The sequence below is a fragment of the Neofelis nebulosa genome, chromosome X (genome assembly GCF_028018385.1).
Source record: "Neofelis nebulosa isolate mNeoNeb1 chromosome X, mNeoNeb1.pri, whole genome shotgun sequence".
Taxonomy (NCBI): Eukaryota; Metazoa; Chordata; class Mammalia; order Carnivora; family Felidae; genus Neofelis; species Neofelis nebulosa.
In genome coordinates this window covers 11,242,288-11,265,727 of record NC_080800.1, presented here as the reverse complement: position 1 = coordinate 11,265,727, position 23,440 = coordinate 11,242,288, and the positions used below count along the sequence as shown (strand labels likewise).

The following is a 23,440-nucleotide window of genomic DNA, read 5'->3' as shown; positions in this document are numbered from 1 at the left end:
GCACATTCTTCTGAGCTATACTTCCCAGGGGAAGAAGGAACTGGGGTATTTTACATCAACTCCCATCAGTCATTGAATGAGAGTATTCTCAGGGGGCATTAATTCATCTGCACTTCTGGTCTGCCACAGGGTGGGCAAAGTGGCTTAGGTCAGAGAAAGCCTTCAAGCAAAGAAATCCAAGTGTTGGCAGTTGGAAGTCAGATGGTGCATTGAAGAGATCAGGGATTGGTGATATGGGCTGGGCACTTACAGTGGTGCCTATAAGTTGCTGGGAATACCAAAATGCACTCTATCCTTGCATCCAATTAAGTCAATCTGTCATGGCACAAAGATGAATGGATGCCTGGGTGGCTCATTTAGTTAAGCATCCAACTTCGGCTCAGGTCATGATCTGACAGTTCGTGAGTTCAAGCCCCACATCAGGCTCTGTGCTGACGGCTCAGAGCCTGGAGCCTGCTTCTGATTCTGTGTCTCCCTCTCTCTCTGCCCCTCCCCGCCCTTCACTTTCTCTGTCAAAAATAAATAAACCGTAAATTTTTTTTTAAAAAAGATGTAAATCAGACTAACTGTAATATAATGTGATGGTAAGACTAACATTGTAAGGGAATGTCAAAGAGGAGACAACGAATCGTGCATGGGGAAGGAGAAAAGGAAAGGAAAGGAGAGATTCTTTGTAGGGAGGCTGATGTATTTCTTTACATACAGGATGGGAAAGATATGGCTCTGTTTTATAGATGTACATATTATTAGCCAACACATAATCAGAAATCGAAGATGGACCCTGCATTATTGCTCTTGAAATTCAAAGGCCTCCAAATTTTGCATTGTTTGAGATTTTTTAGAGTTGTAGAGAAACTGTCCTATGTCTGGATTTTATCATATCATATATTTCCACCTCCATCTCACTGTGATAGGATCTCTAATACTAAGCCAAGTGGAGCTGCCCCTCCACGAATGAAGAAGTTAAGTGGCCTCCTCTTATGCACCACAATGAAGTTCACACTTGAATTGGAGGATGTCATTCTCCCATTAGACATATGTCAGCTCATGACAGCAAGCAGGAAAATCACTTTGGGACCTTGAGATGGTTAGAATTTGAAGACATGAGAGTCTGGATGATTTGCTAAAGAAATACAGTGGAGTTTGTACTCCTAATCCGTGCACACTAGAGACAAGATTTGTTGAAGCTTTTAATGGGCTCTAATTTTGTGTGTTGTGCCAAACACAGGATAGCAGTGCTGTAGAAAAGAATCCTCTGATGAGAAATGACCCCATTCCCAAACTCTCAGGTAATGGAGGTAGAAAGTCCCTCAAGTTAAAAAGCAAGAATCTTCCTAAGAGAGTCTTCATTCTGGGGATTACCCTGCGTTCACGCACACTCTTCCAAAGCTCCCTTCCTGTCAGATGTGTTGTTCATTTGCAAACACAGACCCTGGCAGTCTGCTTAGGCTACCATAAGAACGGGGCCGTGGGTAGGTCTGTGGGCTCCAACGCTCCACAGCCTGAACGTAACCAGCTGTTCTGCCTCTCACAGCTGTGCCAGCTGTAAGGATTCTGAACGTTAGCTTCTGGATCTGGCAAAAGGGAATTGGTAACAGTAGTGTTTATCCATTTTGTAGGGAATCAACGAGATCCTGCATGCGACACATTTAACATGTTGCCTGACACACCATGAGGCACACATTGTCTCTGCAAACCCCGCCTATAGTTCAAGTCCTCCCTCATTTTCTACCTCTTCCTTATACTTCAGCCATCATGAACTCCCTTATTCAGAACTCCGAGTTGCCATGATGTAATTCCACACGTAGCTGCATGTTTATATAGAGAAGAATTGGCTTCTGTAGCTCAGACTTGTTTTATGTCTCTTTATTTCATTTGTTCACCAAGATGACACATTTTCTGAAGGACCGTTACTGTCCTATTACTGCTTTCAGTAAGTCCTCGGAGTACCTATAAGTTAGGCACATCATAAGTGTTTCTCCAAAGTATGTTATGATTGATTTTTACCTGGCCTCAAAGTAAAGTTGACTTTGTACTTAAGCAGTCAGTGCCCCTTTTGTGTAAGAAGAGACCACATACGTTATTTCAGAGAGCAGTCTCTTTAGGTCTTAAAGAACACTACTCCAGCAAGCGGTACTTAAAACCTTCCTTCCCCTGTTATCTTTGCAAGCTTGGGCTCATCATCTATGTTGGAAAGTTATGATAAAGAGAATCAAATTGCAGACTTCAGGTCCCAGACTTAGCATTTGTTCCCACTGTGTCCAAATGATTGAGATTATTAAATGAAAACATTCTCAGAGCCCAGAGAGTAAACTGCACTAGAAAGTAGACTCTCAGACTACAGAAAATGCCAGATGCTTGTGGTATGTCATAGTCAGCATTTTTCTGTGATATATTGAAACACATCACAAATTTGCACTGAAAGAAGATGTAAAAACATGACTACAAAATGCCATTAGTCAGGCACCAAATCACAGAACGTGTAACCTGTGAAGAAGCCGTGACTGAATCTCTTCTCCTTCCCTCACCCACTAACTGCCTCCCCACCCCCACAAGCTGTAGGCCAGTTCCAACGTATTCCGAGCAGAAAGCTGTTGGTTGATTGGAGAGAGATCAACTTTGCTCATTCATTTAATTATTCCTCAAATATTTATGAAGGATTAATGTGCTCGAATCTGAAGATACAAAGTTGAATAATAAACACATCCTGAGGCAAATCTCCTGCAGCCTTCCAGACTCACAGGCCCAAGCGTGGCTCTACAATTAAGAAATGGATACAGGTCTAACTCATGAACTTGGTGTACAACAACACCAATCTTCTAGGCCTTTACTATCCCACTAATGGGAATAGGGTAGACTCATGCCACACTACATGGGATTGAAAGTTAGCTCTGTGTCCTACAATGCTCTGCTTTTCAGTTTCCTTATCTGTAAAACAGGGCTAATAATACCATGTATAGACTTGTCTATAAGGGTATTGGAAGGATTAAATGAATGAATATGCAAAGTGCTTACAGGAATGCTTGACACATGGTAAGGACTCAGGTAACGTCAACTACTACCTTTATTATTAACTCTTTCTGGGCCTCTACAATGAAAATAGTGTGAAATATATAGATAGATGCAGTGAGGGATAAAGGGTTGGCCAAGGCAAATGATGGATATCTTGGACACTGAACCTCTTTAGTTCCTTCATTTTTTGTCTGAGTATTGCACATATTACCTTCTGGGTCTTATGTTTAAAACAAATTTGGGGGGCACCTAGGTGGCTCAGTCTGTTGAGCATCTGACTCTTGATTTTGGCTCAGGTCATGATCCCATGGTCATGGGACTGAACTTTGTGTTCGGTTCACACTAAGCATGGAGCCTGCCTTAGATTCTCCCTCCCCTCCCCCTCTGCCCATCCCCTGTTTATGTATGCACTCTCTCTCTTTACTTTATATATATATAAAATCTCCCTACTCAGTAATCCTACTAACAAGTGTACTTTTAGTAGAAAAATCTGTTTTTATGATTTATTTAAATTTTAAAAATGCTTCCTGAATGTCTGAGTGGACTGTCCTGATAGTAAAGAGGGCCATCAGTCAAAGCATCAAGAGTCTGGTGCTCTTTTCCAGCTTATTGGTGACTATACTCGGGACCAGCCCATGCTGATGGCAGTGACCCCTCTGTGTGAGGTGATAGAGTATGACTTCACCAAGAAAATAGAGGCCTTTGGATGTGAACTTACCCTGACTACCATCCTGTCCACCAGTAAAACTTACTATCGGAGTAAGGAAGTGATATTTCTCCTTGAGTGCAAGGGTAATCTCTGCTTCATCAGTTACCTTCTATCTCTCTTGTATTTTCAATCTACCTTTCCCTTATTTCATAAATGCATTCTTTTCATCTTAATCTCAAAACAAAACAAAACAAAAGCCTTCCTTCTCTCAAACTCTGTATGCTAATATGTGAACTCCCTTTTTCTTCCTGGCATTAGTCTTTTATCTTTTATTTTTGTATGAATTTTTTAAAAGTTTTTTAAATTTATTTTTGAGAGAGAGCATGCACAAGCATGAGCAGGGGAGGGGCAGAGAGAGAGAGGAGGAGGGAGGGAGAGAGAGAATCCCAAACAGGCTCTGCACTGTCAGCACAAGCCACGTGTCAAACCCATGAACCATGAGATTATGACCTGGGCCAAAATCAAGTCAGATGCTTAACCGACTGAGCCACCCAGATGCCCCATCCCTGGCATTACTCCTTTAAATGAAAAGTTTACACATTCACTTTTTTCCACTTTGTAAAATTTCATTTACTCTACAACCAAATACAATCTAAGCTTTTGTCTCCCTGTTTTAGAGAGATTGCCCCTGCTAAGGTCAAAAGTGTCCCACTGACAAAATCCAGTGGTCTCCTTCCTTGCCTCTTTCTACTCAACGTTCCTGCTGCACTTGGCATGATTGATTTCCTCATCCACGAAACTCTCTCTTCCTTTAACATCAGTGACTACATACATCTTTTCCTGGTTCTTTGCCAGATTTTCTGACCACTCCTTCTCAGTACTCTTTGTTGAGTCCTCCTTCCCTTCCCCCTAGTCCCTCAATGTTCATGTACATGGACGTCCTATTCTTAGTCCTCTTCACTACTCTTTCTACACTTCTGCACTGAGTGATCTTAGTTGATACTATCACATTCTGATGAATCCCATTCTTACATCTGTAGCCCTGACATATCTTTTTGGCTTCAAATTAACATTTTCAATTGCAGGTTAGACATGTCTGTGTGGATTTGTAGTGGTCATCTCAAACACGTGCCCAAAGCTGAGTTTATTATCTTCCTCCCTCAGCATCTTCTTCCCCTTATATCTCCTCTTTGGGTAAACAAAATCACCAACTGCTCATTGCCTGAACTGGAACCTTGCATCAAACACTACTCTTTCTGTTGTACCCTCCACATCTTGTCTAATGCAATTTAGCCTTAAATTTATCTTGTTAATCTGGCTCCTGCTCTCTAATCCCATAGCCACTGTCTAAGCCTAAAGCTTCACTATTTCTCTCTTGTGGGTGATTGTCATGGCACCCTGATTCTCCACCATTCTAGCGTATCATTTGAAAGGTATTTTGAGTTATCTTCCTAGAAACCACATTTAGTTATGCCCCTTCTCTGCTGAAAAACCTTCATTGCCTTCCTGTTACCTATGGTTAAATTTCAACGTGTTAATAATCTCCTTAACACTCTGGCCCTAACTTTATTTTCTAGCCTCATCTTCTATGACTCACCTCCTTTTACTTCCTCTAGGTACACTCATCTTTTGTTAGCCCCCAAGCTAGCCATTTTCTCCCCAGACATAGAGACTTCCCTAACTGAAATTCTCTTTTTCATTCATAGAGTACCTGCTCATCTCATAAGACCCAATTCAAACAATCACCTCTTTTATGGAGCCTAGAGCTACTTTTTGTTTCTCCTCTGTACTTTGACCTCTAGCATATAAAGGGCTCTCCAAAGAAATATAAAGATCATCATTAGTAGTAAGTGCCTAAGTTGGGCTTCTCAGGCTCTATGAAAAGTTTTTGTCCGTTGCCTCATAATCTGGGAGAATCCTATACCTTGAAAGCCACTCTTCTACTTTGGATGAAGCTGGAAGATGAGGCTCAAAAGGAGAATTTTAGAGGAGAATCAATCATAGGCTCACTGGTTGGAAGGGGTTAAGGGCTATAACCATGAAGGGAATCTGATATTGCTTTAGCAGTTGGAACTTACTGGTAATTCAGGTATAACCAGTATTCACAATGAGTATCATTTGGGCACGTTGGTTTTATTTACTAAACACTGCAGGCACTGAGTAGGAAAGTTGCCTCAGGCCAGTGAATCCTATTTGGGTACGTTTGCTGCTACCATACATCCCTGTGCAGAATTGGGCATGGAAAATACAGCTTTTTATACATAGGATGTTAGCCCTGGAATAGTGGTAAAGTAGAAGGAGGTGGGATAGGAAAGTTGGAGGTTAGAATGCTGGTAAATTAACAATGTCCCTTTTAATTCTCCTCTACTTGGTGCCTAGCACAGTGCCATATGCACAACAAATGTTTGATATGTATCTATATGTGAATGAATCTCCTCACTCAACATCGAACATTTATTAAGCTCCTGCAAAGAGCACAAAAATCTGGGAGTTCAAAGCTAAATTAGACTCACCCCGTAATAGAAAGGGGGGCAGTTATATTAAAAATACATTCAATGAAGGATTGCAGATCGAGGGTTTTTGTCTTCACTCTTTAAATCATGACCTACATTCTTCTCCATCCTAGGTTTTATGTATCTGGGAAGGTAGTGTTGGCCTAAGTCCTGTCTGACAGCAAAATGACATTTTCTTCCCCCTAAATAATAAGAATGGTAAACAAAATTCCAGCTGTTTTTGATTCTGAGGAATACATAAGGAGTCAAATGAGATAACACGTGTGGGGAAACTTCATGCATTTTTTAATGTTTATTTTGGAGAGAGACAAAGACAGAGACAGAGTGTGAGCAGGGGAGGGGCAGAGAGAGAGGGTGACACAGAATCCCAAGCAGGCTCCAGGCTCCGAGCTGTCAGCACAGAGACCGATGCGGGGCTCAAACTCAGTGAGATCATGACCTGAGCCGAAGTCGGATGCTCAACCCACTGAGCCACCCAGGTGCCCCTTGTGCATTTTTAAAGAATCACAAATATTACCAGATAGTAATTTTTTATTTTAATTCAGTTGTTCATGTCCAACTTTGTTTTAGTATAGATTCTAAGAATAAAGCTTTTTTTTTCTAGGAGTAAGATTGGTATTGTAAGTTTTTCTATCCATTTGATAAATGTTTATTGGCTACCCACCTACTGTCAGATGTTGGAGGTACAGTGGGGAATGACATAAGCCCAATCTCTGGCCTCCTTGAACTAGTTTAGAGGGAAAGAGACAGAGAAGCCGCCAATCACAAGAGACTGGAGGACATGATATTGACGCTGAGGTCTGTAGGATGAGTAGGTATTAGGCGGCCGGAAAGGCAGGCACAGTGAAGGGAAATTAAAGTGGCAAAACACCACAAATAAAAGGTTTGAGGAACAGGAACTAGGGCACTGAGGCTGGAACAGAGTGGGAGGGCATGGCTGGAGATGTGGAATGGTCACATTGAAATGGACAGTATTGATTCTCCCCCAGGTTCCTTGGATCCCATTTATCATTTTCGGCCTCTCACCTCAGTGTGCTTTTGCTTCCAGTAGTCAGAACATGTGGCCTTTCACAGAGGACTGTTCTGGGGCTACTGGAGGTCCTTTTGCCCACATGAAAAGAGATACATAGAAACATCTGGGAAATTTACTCTCTCCACTCACTTACATACACCCTGAGGGCAGTCTTTACTCAATAATTGACAGAGGGGAGTATGAAAACCCAGCTCTCTTGCCTCTACTCAGGAAAACACTGGGGTACAGCTTACACTGAAGAGTTTCCCCTGAAACTCTGGCGATCAGGTCGAACCCACCTTCTATTGAACTTTGCCTGAGATCACGCCTATACCGGGTTTCTCCTCCATTCCTTCCTGATTTTCATATCACCCTCCTTCATATGTCTCTCCTGCTCACTTGTCCTTAGTAAATTACTCGCACACAGGGTCTGCCTCTCAGAAATCTAACCTCAGATAGATGTAGTCAAAAATCTAACCACAAAGATCCTTGTAAGCCATGTGCAGGTGTATAAGGAAGTGATAAGTCCCAGGAGAATTTCTAGAGTCATGAGAGGCCTAGAACATCGAGGATACTAGTATTTTGAGCTCTGCACTCTCTTGGGTGACAGCTCAGCTTGCTTTTCCTGTGCATTCAGATAAAGATATCGCCAATCAGACACCCCAGAGCAGCTGCACTATGAGTTTTCTAAAAAAAGTATAGGAGTTTATTTCTGATCTTAGCTTGCCTTTAGAATCTATTTATTATCCATTCTATATTTCTTTGCCTTCTTTGCACCTGCCACATTACCCCTCGGCAGTAAACAAATTTTTTTCAAAGGTGTCATTCTGAAATTTATATGGCATATTGTGCGATGTCACCGATGGGCACTTTTTGTTAGTACCCTCAACTGTTTTGCTCTATCGCTGAAGCAGATAATTTATTCTGACATTTATATGAATAGTTCGACACTGAGGGATAGCTACTCACTTGAGACTTTACATATGCACAGTTTATTGTGGCACATATTGTTAGCACCTGGTTCCAGATTCTTATAGAATATCTATGTTCTTTTCATGTATAGAGGAATGAGAAAGGTCTCATGACAAAGGACTCATAATTCAGTCATGGAAACGTTGTGCGTCAATCTATTTTCACTGAGCTCCACAAACATTCCTTCACCCAAGCTATATTGCTGTTAACTATACATTGACGCCTCTTCAAAGAATTCAGTTGGGGTGAGTGGGTGCTATGGAAGACTCTTCACCCAAGGGCCCTATGCAAACCCAGTTTCAAAAGTAGGCAGGAAATAAAAAAATCTGCGTGTAATTATGCTATTTGCAGAGTCTGTTTGACAAGTAGAAATGTGGAATTTTTTCCTTAAGTGTGTTCTCTTGCTGAGGAAATCCTTTTTTTAAGGGGAGTTAGGATATTTGCCCCAAGTCACAAATTCATACACTTTGCTGAAAGCCCAGCATTTTAGAAACTTGGTTGGCATCAGGAGATCTATGGAACAGGAAGCCACCTGCTGGGTTTTAAGTGGGAATATTTGTTCAGAAGATTTGAATAAAGGATGAAGTTAAATGAGGCATATGTGCCCAATAAACAAATATGAATATTGGAAATGTAGGTAGGTGCTTGGGGAAAATAAATGTAACACATATCCCAGACTGTGGGTAATTCCTCCTATTTTTGGAGAGCTGGAGAAAATCAGCCTGATAATATAGGATTCATTTGGTAAGCATTAGGTCAAGTATGCTACTGGTCACAGAGTGGTCACCAACCCCAGAAAATGAAACAGGATATTCCAGAGAAAATAAATACTGAATAGTATAGCAACTTTGCTGATAAGAAGCTATGATCTCAAATTTTAGAGAGAGGAAGCAGAGTGGCATTTTATCTATCAAAACTCCTCCTGAAAAACATGGAAATTTTGGTGCCAGTTTTCCTACTCACAAGACATGGCATTGGGCCTATGTGACACTTCCTTTCAAAGAGCCATGATCTCTTCTTAAATTTTTATATTTTGGGAAGATATTATGTACTTCGTTTTGAAAGCAAATCTCAAAATTCTGGAGAAAATGTTATCTTCTTGTTTGTATTCCCTGACTTCTATAGCTAAGGATTCAGCAAAGCCATCTCCTTGTCCCCTAATGGTCCCTAGTCCCCCTAGTCCCTAGTCCCCTAATGCCACTGTCCACCTCCTAGAAATGGAGAATCAGCAGTGACATCAGAAGCAAATGATAACAAGGAATTTGAGTCAGGCATCAGGCTATATAAAACAAAATTTGAAGACAGAGTAAGCAAACAGTGTATATGCTAAATGATCATCTGATTGAAGTATTTTGCCATATTGACTAATGTCTTTTCTTTTGTCTTCAATGTTTGTTTTTTCAAAACACCACTGTTTGCTCATTTATTCATGTAAATGAAACAGGAGATAAATAGCCTGCAATAATATTTTAACTTGTAGAGTAATTCTCTTGTGGCATCAGGATGCTCATGTTGACCATGTATCAAAATGAAAGCCAAGTTTACTGAATGCAGGAGCCTTCTCACTCTTATGGATATTATCTATCAGAGCATCATAGGTTTTCCATCATCATCATCATCATCTATTTTCATGGCAAAAGATTTCATTTAGATTTATGGAATTTAGGGGCACCTGGGTGGCTCAGTTGGTTAAGCATCCAACTTTGGTTCAGTCATGATCTTATAGTTCATGAGTTCGAGCTCCAACTCGGGCTCTGTGCTACCAGCATGGAACCCACTTCAGATTCTCTGTCCCCTTCTCTCTGCCCCTCCCCCTCCTGTGTTCATTCTCTTTCTCAAAAATAAATAAATATAAAAAAATTTTTTAAACTATGGATTTTACCAAGACCACATTTTCCAAAGTGTATTCTATGAAACACCAGTCCCTCAGAATGTTACTCATTTAAGAAATTCATGATCAAATAAGCATAGGATAAGCCCCTGTGAAAAAAAAAGTTTTAAAAACATTTATTTGTGTATTTTTACTTCAGGTTTTCTTGAAACTTTTTAATATGCTAATGACTATTGGGGCTCTCTCAGAGGATGTTTTGTAGACTATCCCATTCTTATTTTACATTTTAAACCTCTTATCTGAGAATATTTCATGGGACTAGTGTTTTGAGAAACATCTTTGGCCAGATGCTGAACTAAAGAAACATGGTGGTACTTTTCCCAGAAGCAGCCTCTGTGCATGAATTTGCCACCTCCAGACCAAAAGCAAGACAAAATCATAAATGCCTGATTTCTTCAGTAATCCCCTCATAAGTTTCCAGAGTCTTCCCATAGGATAATGGCCATCCTTGAAATATTGGGAGTTAAAATGAGACAGGGGCAACTGCAAAAAATATCTGGACATAATTACTACTTCTCAGCAGAAAGACCTGTTCTCTAGGAAAAGTGGATGTATCCAAGCTCTTCTGTGGGTGAATTAATAATTTATAAAGTGACATACCCTAGAGTTTTAATTTAGAATATAAAGGCAAGGGACTATCAAAGTTGGAAGTGACATAGACATCTTGGTCCAAATCCTTTATTTTTGGAGATGACAAAAATGAATCCCAGAAAGGTTAGGTGAAAAAATCAGGTCTCATGAGTCTCTGTTTAGATTTTTTTTTTCTCTTGTGGGATTCCACCCCCCCCCCTTTATTTGGTAAGGCAATTCCTGGCACGTGGTGTCTTGAGGACAATACAAGGAAGGTATTATCCTTCAGATACAGGGGCAAAATTTTCTCATTCTAGCCCTATAAGCTGCAAGGTGTTATGAATTTGTTCAAGTGAATATTTTAAGATCCCATCACTCAGCAGTTCTGAAGAGGTAAGCCTGAAGAAGCGTGGGGCCAGGTATGTGCCCTTTTAACAGGACTCTCAGGTGACCCTGAGGCAGGTGTTCTGAAACTCGTGGTTAGAGAAACACATCTGGTTGGTTGCTCATTTGGTTTAGTACTAAATCCTCAATCCTTTGGCTTCACATACTTTATGCAACGTTCAAGTACTAAAACCAGAGTTAACTCAAAGGAAAAAGTAGACTGTAAGAATTCCACTGTGAGCATTGCACATTATATTTATAAATTATTCTGAATCACATCATTTAGCTTGAGTTGCTATAGTGCCGTTTGCCAAATGTGTGTATCATTCAATTTTCAGAGAGTTTGAGGTTCAAAGCTGAATAAACAGACTCCTTGTTTTCTGAATATATTTTTGGGGCATAGAATGCTTTTTGTAGGAGAAAGCCTGATAAAAGAAATCTCAACTGCCTTGTTAGACATGAAGTGGTTCTTAGAAATCAACATCTTGCAGTATTTAAATGTAAATAAATCAGAAAAAGATAGATTATATTATCTTCTCTATACACTTGGGTTTTAAAAATGAAAGAAAAATTATGTGGTAAAGTGGTTCTGAGGTTTTTCCTAAAGTAGCAAAATTGCCGTGATAACTGTGTTTCAGGTGCGGTAATCAAACCAGCCAAGGAGTGGGAAACAGTCCTCACCATTTCCTTGAAACACACACTACTCTACTCCTGGTCTTCACACTCTTCTAGCCTCCACCCAATCTTTTCTTCATCTACCACTCTTCGGCTCTATGCAGGACACAAGAGCATGGCTGGAAAGAAAGTGTCTCAGAAATGCTAGCCCAAAGAGACTCGGCATTAAGTCTTATGCTCAAATCTAAGCCCACAACACATCCCGGTATGAGGAGCCTGGAAGGGATGACCATGGGGCAAAGCACAACAATATAGTATTGGCAAACATATAAACATATTAGATAGACGGGAAGCCATATTGATTATATTCATATACTCCACAGAAAGCTTTCTCTCTCCGCCTCCCTCTCGGCACCCCCGCCCCCGTGCACGCGCGTGCCGTGCACACACACACACGCACAATGTGCCTCTTTCAGTTGTCAGTTTAGGAGACAGAACTATCAGTTTACATTATCTTCCTCTCTCTTCTGCGCTTCTAGAGGTATTTACTCTTGGGATAATATATCCAAATGACATCCCTTTCTCAATTCCCTTCTTTCCCAAGACTGATCAGGGCAGACTTTCTGAACTGATTATCGGTTTTTGGAGATATCTGCTCCACCACTGGAAGGTTGAGGGATGACTTTGCTTGCACATTGGCTTTGTGCTGATTATCTTCCATTTCTTTCCAGAGACACTGTCTTCTCTTTTCTGTTCTTCTCTGTACCTTGGGAAGCTGACCTTTAAGGTATGCATCTTTGAGCTTCCTTGCCCTCTAACTTCTAGTTGGATTTGGCCAATGAGAGGCTCCAACAAGAAAATAGAATACAGGAGGAAAGTAAGATCAGAATATTTATTCTGTAGCTTTCTCCCTGCTAGGACAGCATAGAGTGACTACATTGCTCTACAGATCTCATTAAGTGGCCTGTCTATATAGCCACGTTGTCTAGGTTCTGGTAACCACTCCCTCCCTTGCCTCTTCAGGTCTGTCGTTGATAGTCCCAGAGTACTACAGTCTCCTTTCAGGACTGGTTTTCCAAACCTTCTCAAGCCCCATTGGAGTGTGCCATTTCTTTCCTACAAAGGTCCTGCAGCATTGAGTTTACAAATTATATTCCAGTTTTTAGTAAAGTGAGGACTGACACTTAAAAATTGGATTTAGGTTTACCATCTTATACTTAGCAAGTAATGTGGCACCTGGCTCAGAGTAATTACTCACTATGTATTATAGGAACAAAGAAATGAACTGTGTGTTTAGACTCCAGTATAAAGATGTAAAACCATTACATGTACTTGCCCCATGACCACACTTGTTTGGCCAGCTAGACCAAACTCCAAGAGGGTAACCCAGTGGCTTCATTTTTTTTAAATTTTTTTTACATTTATTTATTTTTGAGAGACAGAGTGAAACAAAGTAAGAGTGGAGGAGGGGCAGAGAGAGAGGGAGACACAGGATCGGAAGCCGGCTCCAGGCTCTGAGCTGTCAGCACAGAGCCCGACACGGGGCTCAAACCCACAGACCGCGAGATCATGACCTGAGCCGAAGTCAGACGCTCAAACGAATGAGCCACCCAGGCGACCCCCAGTGGCTTCATTTTTAAATGTCTTTCTCACTTAAGAATACCACTTAGAGACCTATTCCTTTGTGCAGGTCCTTCCTTCAGTGCATTTCATGTGACAAACAATGTCTGCAGTCAGTCACAAGTGTCCAAAGTAGCCCTCTCAAGAAATAAGTCAATGAGCAAATGCTGCATACCCCAGTCAGGACAGCCTCTTAGGTGTTAACCACAAAGAGTACCCAAAACATTTCCGAAGACCTTGGTGTTATGAGGATTGATCAACTATATTTCCATTTTTAAGACCCTATTCTAAACATGTCTGATCCCACACCACGAAACATATTCAGCACCACCAGGAACAAACGAATGATTATTTTTTCCTCACTCTAAACCTGATAGCCCTAACTGGACACACTTTATTTTTTTTTAATGTTTTTATTTATTTTTGAGACAGAGAGAGACAGAGCATGAGCCGGGGAGGGGCAGAGAGAGGGAGGGACACAGAATCCGAAGCAGGCTCCAGGCTCTGAGCTGTCAGCACAGAGCCCGACGCGGGGCTTGAACTCACAGACTGTGACATCATGACCTGAACTGAAGTCGGACGCTCAACCGACTGAGCCACCCAGGTGCCCCTAACTGGACACACTTTAATGTCTAATTATTAAGGACCAAGATACCCTGATATCTATGCTGTTATCTTTTTTTAAAAAATGAAGTCTCGGGTTAACAGCAAAACAGACTGAATTGTCCTTCAAGATGGACAGCAAGCACTATATAATTCAGGATAACATGCTTAGGCTCTTTCAATAATGAAAATTAAGGATATGAAGTTACCGAGAATCAACCAAGGAGCAATACAGTACATTCTCAACAACTAAATTATGGGCTTCCATTTCCAGTGCTCTTAACCTGCCATGTTGTAGAGACCAAATGTTCTCTTTAAAATACTCATTCTAAAATAAGAAATCAATTCTGCATGCTTGTGCAGTGACCCTTGCAACTACAGTAAGTGGACAAGAAAATACATAAGAAATGACAGTCATCGGGGCGCCTGGGTGGCGCAGTCGGTTAAGCGTCCGACTTCAGCCAGGTCACGATCTCGCGGTCTGTGGGTTCGAGCCCCGCGTCGGGCTCTGGGCTGATGGCTCGGAGCCTGGAGCCTGTTTCCAATTCTGTGTCTCCCTCTCTCTCTGCCCCTCCCCCGTTCATGCTCTCTCTCTCTCTGTCCCAAAAATAAATAAAAAACGTTGAAAAAAAATTTTAGAAATGACAGTCATATATCTCCAGTTAAACCCAGGGTCCTTCTTTCTAGGGCCAAGTAAAGTTGGTTCTTTCTTTTACTTGGTTCTTGTAAAAAAATGAGTCCAAGAAAATAATCAGGGATGGGATTTGAATGTATAAAGATAATTCCTTCCCACAAATGGCTCCCTCTTTGTTTCATATTTAGGAATGTGAACTAGCCCTTCCAAGTTGGAAATCTTCCCACCAATATAATAAAAGGAGAGCCAACTGAGACTCATGACATCTATGCTCTGATTAGTGCAGTAGCACTCTAAGGTACTAGAACTTCTCTGACTTTTTTGTGTGTGTCCATTAACAAAAATCAAGTAACAATAAGGCCCCAACAGCCATAAAGGGTTAGCTTTGGTGATACAGCATCAGTGTCAGTTACAAAAGAGAAATGAGGGACTAGTAATAATAATTCAAATTGTTTTCAATAAACATAATAGTTAAAGACAAATCATTCAGATGCATGATCTCATATGATGCTCAGAAGGACTCAAATGAGATGGGCAAAGGCAGAAGAAAACCTGAGGCATGGAGAAGTGAAGACACCTTTTCTCAAAAAGGACATGAATGTGAATTTTCTGGATCCAAGTCTAGGACTCTCTCCACCATACTACTCTGTCACCATGGAAAGGAAAACATATACTTTTCCAGAATCTATTAGAGTATTCTACATGCCTCCTTCCTGATGTCACCTCAAATCCTGGCAAGCCCCTTGTAGGCCCATTGTAGCAGTGTAGTATATACAAAAGTGTTGGTTGGTCTCTATACAGTCCAGAAAAGCTAAATTGTGACACAGTCAATGGATTTCAGATGTTCAAAAATCTTGGGGCACCGGGGTGGCTCAGTCGGTTGAGTGACCGACTTCAGCTCAGGTCATGATCTCACAGCTCGTTGAGTTCAAGCCCCGCATCGGGCTCTGTAATGACAATGTGGAGCCTGGAGCCTACTTCGCATTCTGTGTCTCCCTCTCTCTCTGCCCCTACCCTGCTAGCACTCTGTCTCTCTCAAAAATAAACATTAATTTTTTTTACAGAATCTTCATCAGCATCATTTCTGAACAAAACTGTCATACGTAAATTTCCCATTGTTATCTGCAGCCTTTCATTTCAATAATCCCTTTTCCCTTTTATCTCCCATTGTCTTGTTCTAAAATGGCTGTACCCTTTCAGGTGCCTGAAGGCTTCTGCAACTTCCTGCACTCGAGTCACATACTTCTGATACTTGCAAGAATTCTAATCTTTTTCTCAGAATCCACAGTAACATCTGATACCCCACATCTACCAGGGTGATCAAAGAAACGATCACACTGGGACTGCATTCTCACTAACTGAGAGAATCACCCTTTCCAAATGTCCCTGCTGGACATTTGTGCTCAAGCTACCCCCTACAGGGATTGGTAAGCACATTTGAGCTTGAGCTCCACTTGGCTACATACAATAGAATTTCCAAGGGGAGAAACCTGAACCTTTAATTTTTTGGAAGTGGATCTATTTCTACTTGTATCCAAAACACCTCTTGAGCTGATAACTCCTTAGAAAATGAAGGAAACCATATTGCATGTAAATGTAGGTTTTAATGTCACACATCACACTTTCAAATTTAGGTCTCCCAGACTTAGAAAAAAATTAGTGTGCATGGCATGCACAAAGAAGTGGAGTGAATAATTATCTCCTGGCATTATCTATCCCAGAACTTCTCCCAAAATGAATGCTATAGTGAAATGTTATTTATTTACATTGGGATGCAACTTAGGATATAACTCTAAGTTAATTTTATTTTCAAAGAAAATTTCATTAAAATAGATAAAAGCTTTGTTTCAAAGAGACAGAATCGGAACTAATGCATTTTGCCCAGGCTTGAGCATTTCATTTGGATTCCTTAAAAGCTTAATGTTTAAAGTGGCATTTTCAAGATACAATAATACTGACAAAGGAATATCTGATAGGATGATGGAATAACACCATGATAAATCAACTGACAATGAGACAAATCACCCAAGTGGGGAAAGTGGCCCCTCTGTTGACATAGAATCAATATTTACCATGGTTTCAGAACCAGGTAATTGTGAATGAATATAGCTTGTGTTTTCATCTGAACTGAAGATTTTGAAAATTTATGTTTTGACAAGATCTGACCCAGGTCTCTATGGATCTTATAGATGGAATGCAATTGGCAACACTGACTCATGACTTTGTTTATACACTTGTGCTTCAACACATCAGAAAAGCTATTGCCCCCCATAGTTTCTAAGAATGGCTCTCAATTATAGAGCCTAAGTCTGATTCATTTCTGGTCCCCTTTTCTAGCTTACGTCCATTTTCCTTCTTGTATATATGCCCATTAGGACATCTTTCAGAGCCCATCAAGGATATGGAATAGACATGAAATATTTTATTGACTTAAAAGCATGCAGGAAAAATTCCATCCAATAAGAAAAATTATGCATATGCATTTCCTTTTCCCTTGCCAATGTATGGCAGCAAGGAAAACAGAGAAGAGCTAATATTTAATAGGACATCTAGAAAAGCCATTCCCTTTACCTCAAAAACCCATTTTGCTCTTGTTTTTATTTTTATGGTCAAACCTTGCCCTTCTGTCATCTTATTAATTACTATTATTGTTGTTTTCAACATCATGTTCATCACCATGTTTATTGTTATCATAGCCAATTTATTTTTTAGCATTTACAGGGTGCCTGTCACTATTCTAGATACAGTCACATTTCCTAATTACCCTTCATTTCTACCTACTATAGAACATTTCTCATTCGTACATTGCTAATCAACCACAGTAAGTTACAGTAAGTACTATAATGTTCTTCCTAGCCTCCTCATTTAACAAGTTCCCTATTATCTCTTTATGTCTTTCTCCTCAGCTCAGCTAAGATCATCTTTACTAGCCATTGTGACCCCTGGTTGGTCCCTCAAAAGTTTCCACCCTCAGCTTCTACTGCATCTAATTGTAATCACTAATCTTCATAATTGATCTATATTTTCCTTTCTTTATCAGTCCTTATTTTCTCATTCTGGAGAAAAGGATGACTCCTTTTCCCTATGCGGTGTGTGTGTGTGTGTGTGTGTGTGTGTGTGTTGTATATAGTACATTCTTGCCCTCTCAGATGCATTGTGGGGTGGGTTGATAAAACATAAATATGCAAAGAACCATATTAGACATATAAAGTTTCATGGGAACACAAGGAGTGAAAATTATTTTAGTCTAAAATAATGGGAAATGTTTTACATCCAGGAAGAGCCAAGATTCTCAGAGTAAAGAGAATTGTGGGAGCTGTTAGGTAATTAATCTGATATAAATGGTTCATGTAAATAAAATTTATGAAAGAGGATCAGGGTTCCTTGAGGTGAAGAGTTAAAGGGAGAGGGAGGCAAAACTCCATGAAGTCCATTAATGTTAAGAGTCTTAAAGGATATCTACCCCATTTCCCTTTTATAAGTCTTTAAAACATCCTGTGCTCAGGTCTTTAAGTAGTGGAAAGATCTCAAAAACATGGCCATGATTTGCTATACTTGATATTCTCTCCATTTATTTATCCTTGAGAATCATGAGAAATATCATTTCCAAAGAGTAACATCCCCAGAAGGACTAGAAAAAAAGCTGTGTGAAAGTGATTGTTCATTCTATATGGTCATTTGAAGTAGCAATGGCAACATGGGCATTTGTTTTATTACTCTCTTCACTTCTCTCCCCTTTTGGAAAGTTACTTTTAGAAAATAATGAATAAGTGCTGCTATTAAGCATGATGCTCATAAACTTGAAACAATTTTCTATCTCTGGACCTTCTCTATGAACCTTTTCATGAGTAGCTTAATAGGAAATCATGTTTTCATTTGTTGGAATCCTGTAGCATTTTATCTGTACTTCCTAATGTTACTTAACTATTAACTCCTTGACTATTTCTGTCTAATATTATATACTCTTGTATTTAACTATTCATGTAACATCTGCTCTCCCCTCTAAAATTTTTGACAGTAGCTCCCAAACCTGTTTCGTCTCTCAACTTTTCAAAGCATGCAGTAGTTAATATTTCCCATATAGTTGAGACTCAAAAGTTATTGAATGACTAAATGAATAAATTTATGAATGAGCAGTCCCATTGAAAGCTCATTCTCAACTTGTTACTCAGAGGATTTTATTTCAAATATTGACTTGCAAAGCAATGACCACAAAATTAGCATGAAATGGGATGAGCATGAAAATTGTTTTTAGCAGAATCAAGCTTTGAACTTAGTTCTGTTTTTGTTTTTGGAAATACTCTAAAAATCAGAAACATTTGTTTTGTCAAAATTCTGACATATCTGTTTATGAAATGTGCACTCAGCTGGGTATATTCAGAGGTGTAGCATTTAAAGAAGAAACGATTTAGAATTTAGTTTTCATGCTCATATTTGCCAATAATAAAATTAATCAAAACTCAAGGAAAGCAATCTAATTAAACTGCTAATAAGCAAAACGAAAACAATGCATGAATATTATAAGATTCTTCTTTTATAAAATATAAACACTCCACAATGCATTATGTTGAGTTACAAGATAAAATTCAATTGTCATTTAAAGGGAAGGGAAACAAAAATAATATAAAAACAGGGAGGGGGACAAAACACAAGAGACTCTTAAAATATATATTTGAAAGTTAAAGCATCAGGAATAATTCATTTATTATAACTCGTTCTTATTTAGAATAAAAATAAACAGATAAGAAGTAATTTCTACAGATGATTAATTACATGTTTATAATGTTAAACAAATAAAAACATCAAACTTTTTGGTTTGTTTCTAATTAAACAAAGAAAGGATCCACCATCTTTGACATGTGCACTTTACAATTCTATGATTTTTGTTAATTTCAGATAAACAATTTCAAATAAACAGTTAAAATGTTTAAACAAGAGGAAACCAAAAATTTCTGATGTATTCAATTAGAGCCTCTTGTTACAATGTTGAAAAATGAGAGAGGCCTGACAGTGTGTAAAATGGCATGTTTTGTATTGAGATTTAAATTTCACTTTGGGAGTAGGTATTCAAAATAAAAACCAAAGATCCTGAACAATCCTTGAATCTTGTATGAATCCTGGTAGACATTCATACAAGTCAAATCCATCATTTGCTCTTGTATTCATTTCCACTCACACTCCCACTTAAAATAGGGAATGTAGCAATAATCTCTGACATTAGTTTTCTTTGTGGAATGGAATAAAAATGAGGGAAGTTTTCAAAGGTGGCAAACAACCTGTAAAATTTAAGGTATTAAATGTTGGCTAGGTCAAAAGAATGCCAAAGAGAAATGACTACTATACTTGTTTCCATTTTATAATAAAAAGTCCTTAATACTTATTTCATATTATTTAAACATCTAGATTTCCCACAGGCTTAACGTAAATTTAAATGGAACCTACCTTTAAAATTGGGCCTGATTCTTGCATCATATCCTGATGTCCTTCCCATTAATTTGTCCAAGAAATCTGAAGGCGATAGGGTCTGTGAAGGTTGTTTTCCAGACCTGGAGTCATGGTCTTTGCAGAAAGCCGTCCTAAACACATCATTAATTTGTTTTAGCAACAATTCCACTACCATCGCCTGAGAACTAATGCTCACAGAATGTTTGACATCATGTTTTGTTAATGTATTTGATATGTTTGTAAGAAGAAAAAGAGAATTATAGACTCTTTGGTCAGCTTCTGAACTTGTACATTCTGTAAAGTTAACTTTAAATGATGAGAGTTATAAATCCTGAGTCCTATCTCCCAGATGTCCAAACTGTAGCTATAAAGATGTTTAAGATGATATAACATGCATAGCTTATGTTGTAGATTTCATGGACATATATTAAAGCTATTTCTTTCTAGAGTCATCAGAGAAATAAAGATGATGATAATGAAATGAAGATGGTAATTTCTAAAATGTGATTGTCTTAAAATCATTCCATGACTTTCAAACAATTCTTCCAGCATTTCAGCCCTTAATATAAGTCTTCTACTTTTTATTAGAAGTATATAATAATATGAGTAGAACAAAGTAGACAGTGAACTAATTATTCCGTTGCTTATTTTCTCACCTGCTGGATTCTATTCCAGCTATCAACTACTAATAATTTTCTATGCATTGTCTAAAAGAAAAGCTTCACTTGGACATTTATCTTCATTCTAAAATAGGTCAACAATAAGTGTGTCTGTACTTCTATTATTTTATCAGGTGTTATTTATATATTAGTGTTTAAATTGTTGACTCTCCAGTAAAGTATTCATGAAAAAGAACTTCTAAATCATTTTGTCTTCTGCATTATCAAAAACACTAAATGTTGATTGGAAAATTTCTCATGTTTTTAATTTCCTTAAAGGGCTTATAAAAAGAACCTATTTGGTTCGTAGTGAAATGAATTCTTTCACATTACATAGTGGCTGACTGAATGTCTATTTCTTCCCTAAACATAATATTCTACAAGCTCTGTATTAATAGTTTAACAAATAATCTAATTCTATCACTGAGAAAACACATTTTTGCCACTTTTTCAAAGAAGTAGTATTAAATACAAAGTATTAAATGCAAGGAGGATTTAAACATTTAGCAGGAGTTAAAATTGATAGAGTCATCTAAAAATACTCACATTCCCATATGCAGATTCATCTGATTAATCAAATATTATTTGATTACGATGGTGATAGTGGTGGTAATGAAGGTGATGATGATGATGATGATGGTGATGATGATTCTAATGAAACCCAGCATACAATTTTTCTTAATCATAGTAGGTGTGAACCTGAAAGGAACATAGTGGGTTTTCCCAGTACTCATAGAATTATCACTATATGTTCCATTTCTCTTGGTTCTGTGAAAAAATACCATAAAATTCGGTGAAAATAAATGAAGACTCCTACACTTTGTTGTATGAACATCTCTAATCTCTACGCTGTCTTAGCACCTCTGCCATTAGGATGGCTCTTTCACTTACTGATAATTATCTGATATTTTGAAGTATCAATTGATTTGGTAATTTATAAATTAGGTAGAAAATGCAAGCATGCAAATAATAATTTCCCACTTGTTTTAATTATGCATAGTCCATTTCTCATGTATAGATAAATACAAAGATGTGATACTAATTCAATTTTGGTAGGCATTCAACTTCCAAATATACCAAACAGTGGAATATAGTGGTAAAATGAGATTTTAAATATTTTTGATGTTTCAAGAAATTTCCTGAATTGTAGTGCTCGTAGTATGCATCTAGTTGCTGAAATACAAGTTTCAAGTTGACTAAGAATTAGGGTTCTTTTATATTTTATATAAAATGAGCATGCTCCTGGCAAATTAATCCAATCACTTCCACCACATGAAAAGCATTGCATCCAATAATCATTTTAAATGACTTTAAGAAGAATTTGACAGCAAAAAAAAAAAAATCATTATTATATAGAAATGTAAAGAGCATGCAACTCACTAGACTGCCTTAATATCACATTGGCTGTGAAAACGTGTTGAAATGCATAGAGTGGGGTTATGCATCAGAAAACTTGCCTTTGTGAAAATTTACTACCCTCCCCCCATAATTACGCCTTTTAAAAGAACAAAAGAAATCTAATTCTCCTCTATAAAATTAAAATAATATGGTCCAGGGCATAGAAAAATAGATAAAAATTGTATGACACATTCTCTTTAAAACAGTTTTCATGGGGAAAATATCAGCATGCAAAGTCGTTTCACCTACCTGAAGTGGTTTGTCTCTAAGAAAAATGCAAACAAGGCTGTCAAAATGTTCACTAGCTGCCGGTTCATTCCTGTTTCTGTGATGCTTGTGGAAAATATTCCCGAAAAGATTCCAGAAAGAAGCTAGGACAAAGTATCTATTTATTGTCCAGATTCGAAATCTGGCAGGAATCTAGTTTCCTTGGAAATCAAAAAGAGATTTGGGCTTGTACAGTTTGCTGAGGAAAAACAAAAAGTGCCAGTCCTAGGCATCATGGTCAGGTCAAATCGGGGCTCAGGACCATCAGTTAACCAAGGAAAGACAAAGCCTTAGAACTGATGGATTCCTCAGCTGCTTTTCCAAATAATAAAAATGCCGCTACCTTAATCGCATCACCATGCAAAGGGGGCTGGTGACAATGCCATGCTGGAAGTCGGGTTGCTGTGGCTTTTGTTTTATGTCCTTTCTGTTTAGCAAATCTCTTTTCTCTAGAAAATGTTCTCTTTTTAAAAGAAGTTGTAAATGAGAGAGAAGAAAGGACTCTGCGCGCTGGAATGGGCAGGGGGGAAGAGGGCAAAATTGCTGAGATCCTGTGCTGGAATGAGAGCTACAGAAAGAGACGGAGACGTGATCTTACCCAGCCTATAAATTTCAGCACTCGGACAGCTCCTAGCTCTGAAGTGCGCATGTTTCGTTTTTCAGTCGCTTGGGGCGGGGGTCGGGGAGAGGCATTCAAGAGGGGACAAGCCAGATGTTCAAAGGCAAAGAGTGAGTCGCTGTTCAGCGAAAGGGTGCTAAAGGGGGGGGAGGGGGGGTGCGACAACAATCGGGCGAACAGAGGTCAGGGTAGACGGGGAGGGTCAAGGAGGTTAGGGTCTGACCCCCGGGAAATGCGAGTCTGTAGGTGGGTGGGTAGGACGGGAGTTTGAAGCAGAAAAGAAAAGGGAATACGGTCTAGCTGTGGGAAAAGGAAATTGGGGGAGACAGAAAACAGAATCTGGAGTACTTAAATTATAATAGGGGAGTGGTAGTTCATTCCTTGTCAGTGGAACCTGGAGGCAAAAGAGGAGTCCTGTGCTGAAGAGGAGGGGACATTTCCTTGGCATTGAGAAGTCTATGTGCAGAAAAAGGTTCGTGAGGATCGATAATTTAATTTAGAAGCCTTTTATGCCTTCCTCGCCCCCTGAGTGTTTTCGTTTGATTTTAGCCGCCTGTTCCCAAAGGATCTCTACATC

At 39.1% G+C, this 23,440-nt stretch overlaps 1 protein-coding gene across 3 annotated transcripts in view; it reads right to left on the bottom strand.

Moving 5' to 3' along the window:
- The window catches only part of GLRA2 (glycine receptor alpha 2), a 172,502-nt gene extending 149,584 nt beyond the window's left edge, over positions 1-22,918 (bottom strand). The window contains exons 1-2 of one of the 3 annotated variants that reach the window (XM_058713135.1): positions 22,227-22,918; positions 19,918-20,051 (exon numbers count right to left, since the gene is read on the bottom strand). In XM_058713135.1, the coding sequence (XP_058569118.1) occupies positions 19,918-20,051; positions 22,227-22,294 (202 nt within the window). In that variant the 5' untranslated portion in view covers positions 22,295-22,918. Of the gene's footprint in view, positions 1-19,917; positions 20,052-22,226 lie in introns of those variants that run through there. The other 2 variants (XM_058713134.1, XM_058713136.1) reach the window with 2 other exon arrangements.
- Between the last annotated feature and the right edge of the window lie 522 nt (positions 22,919-23,440).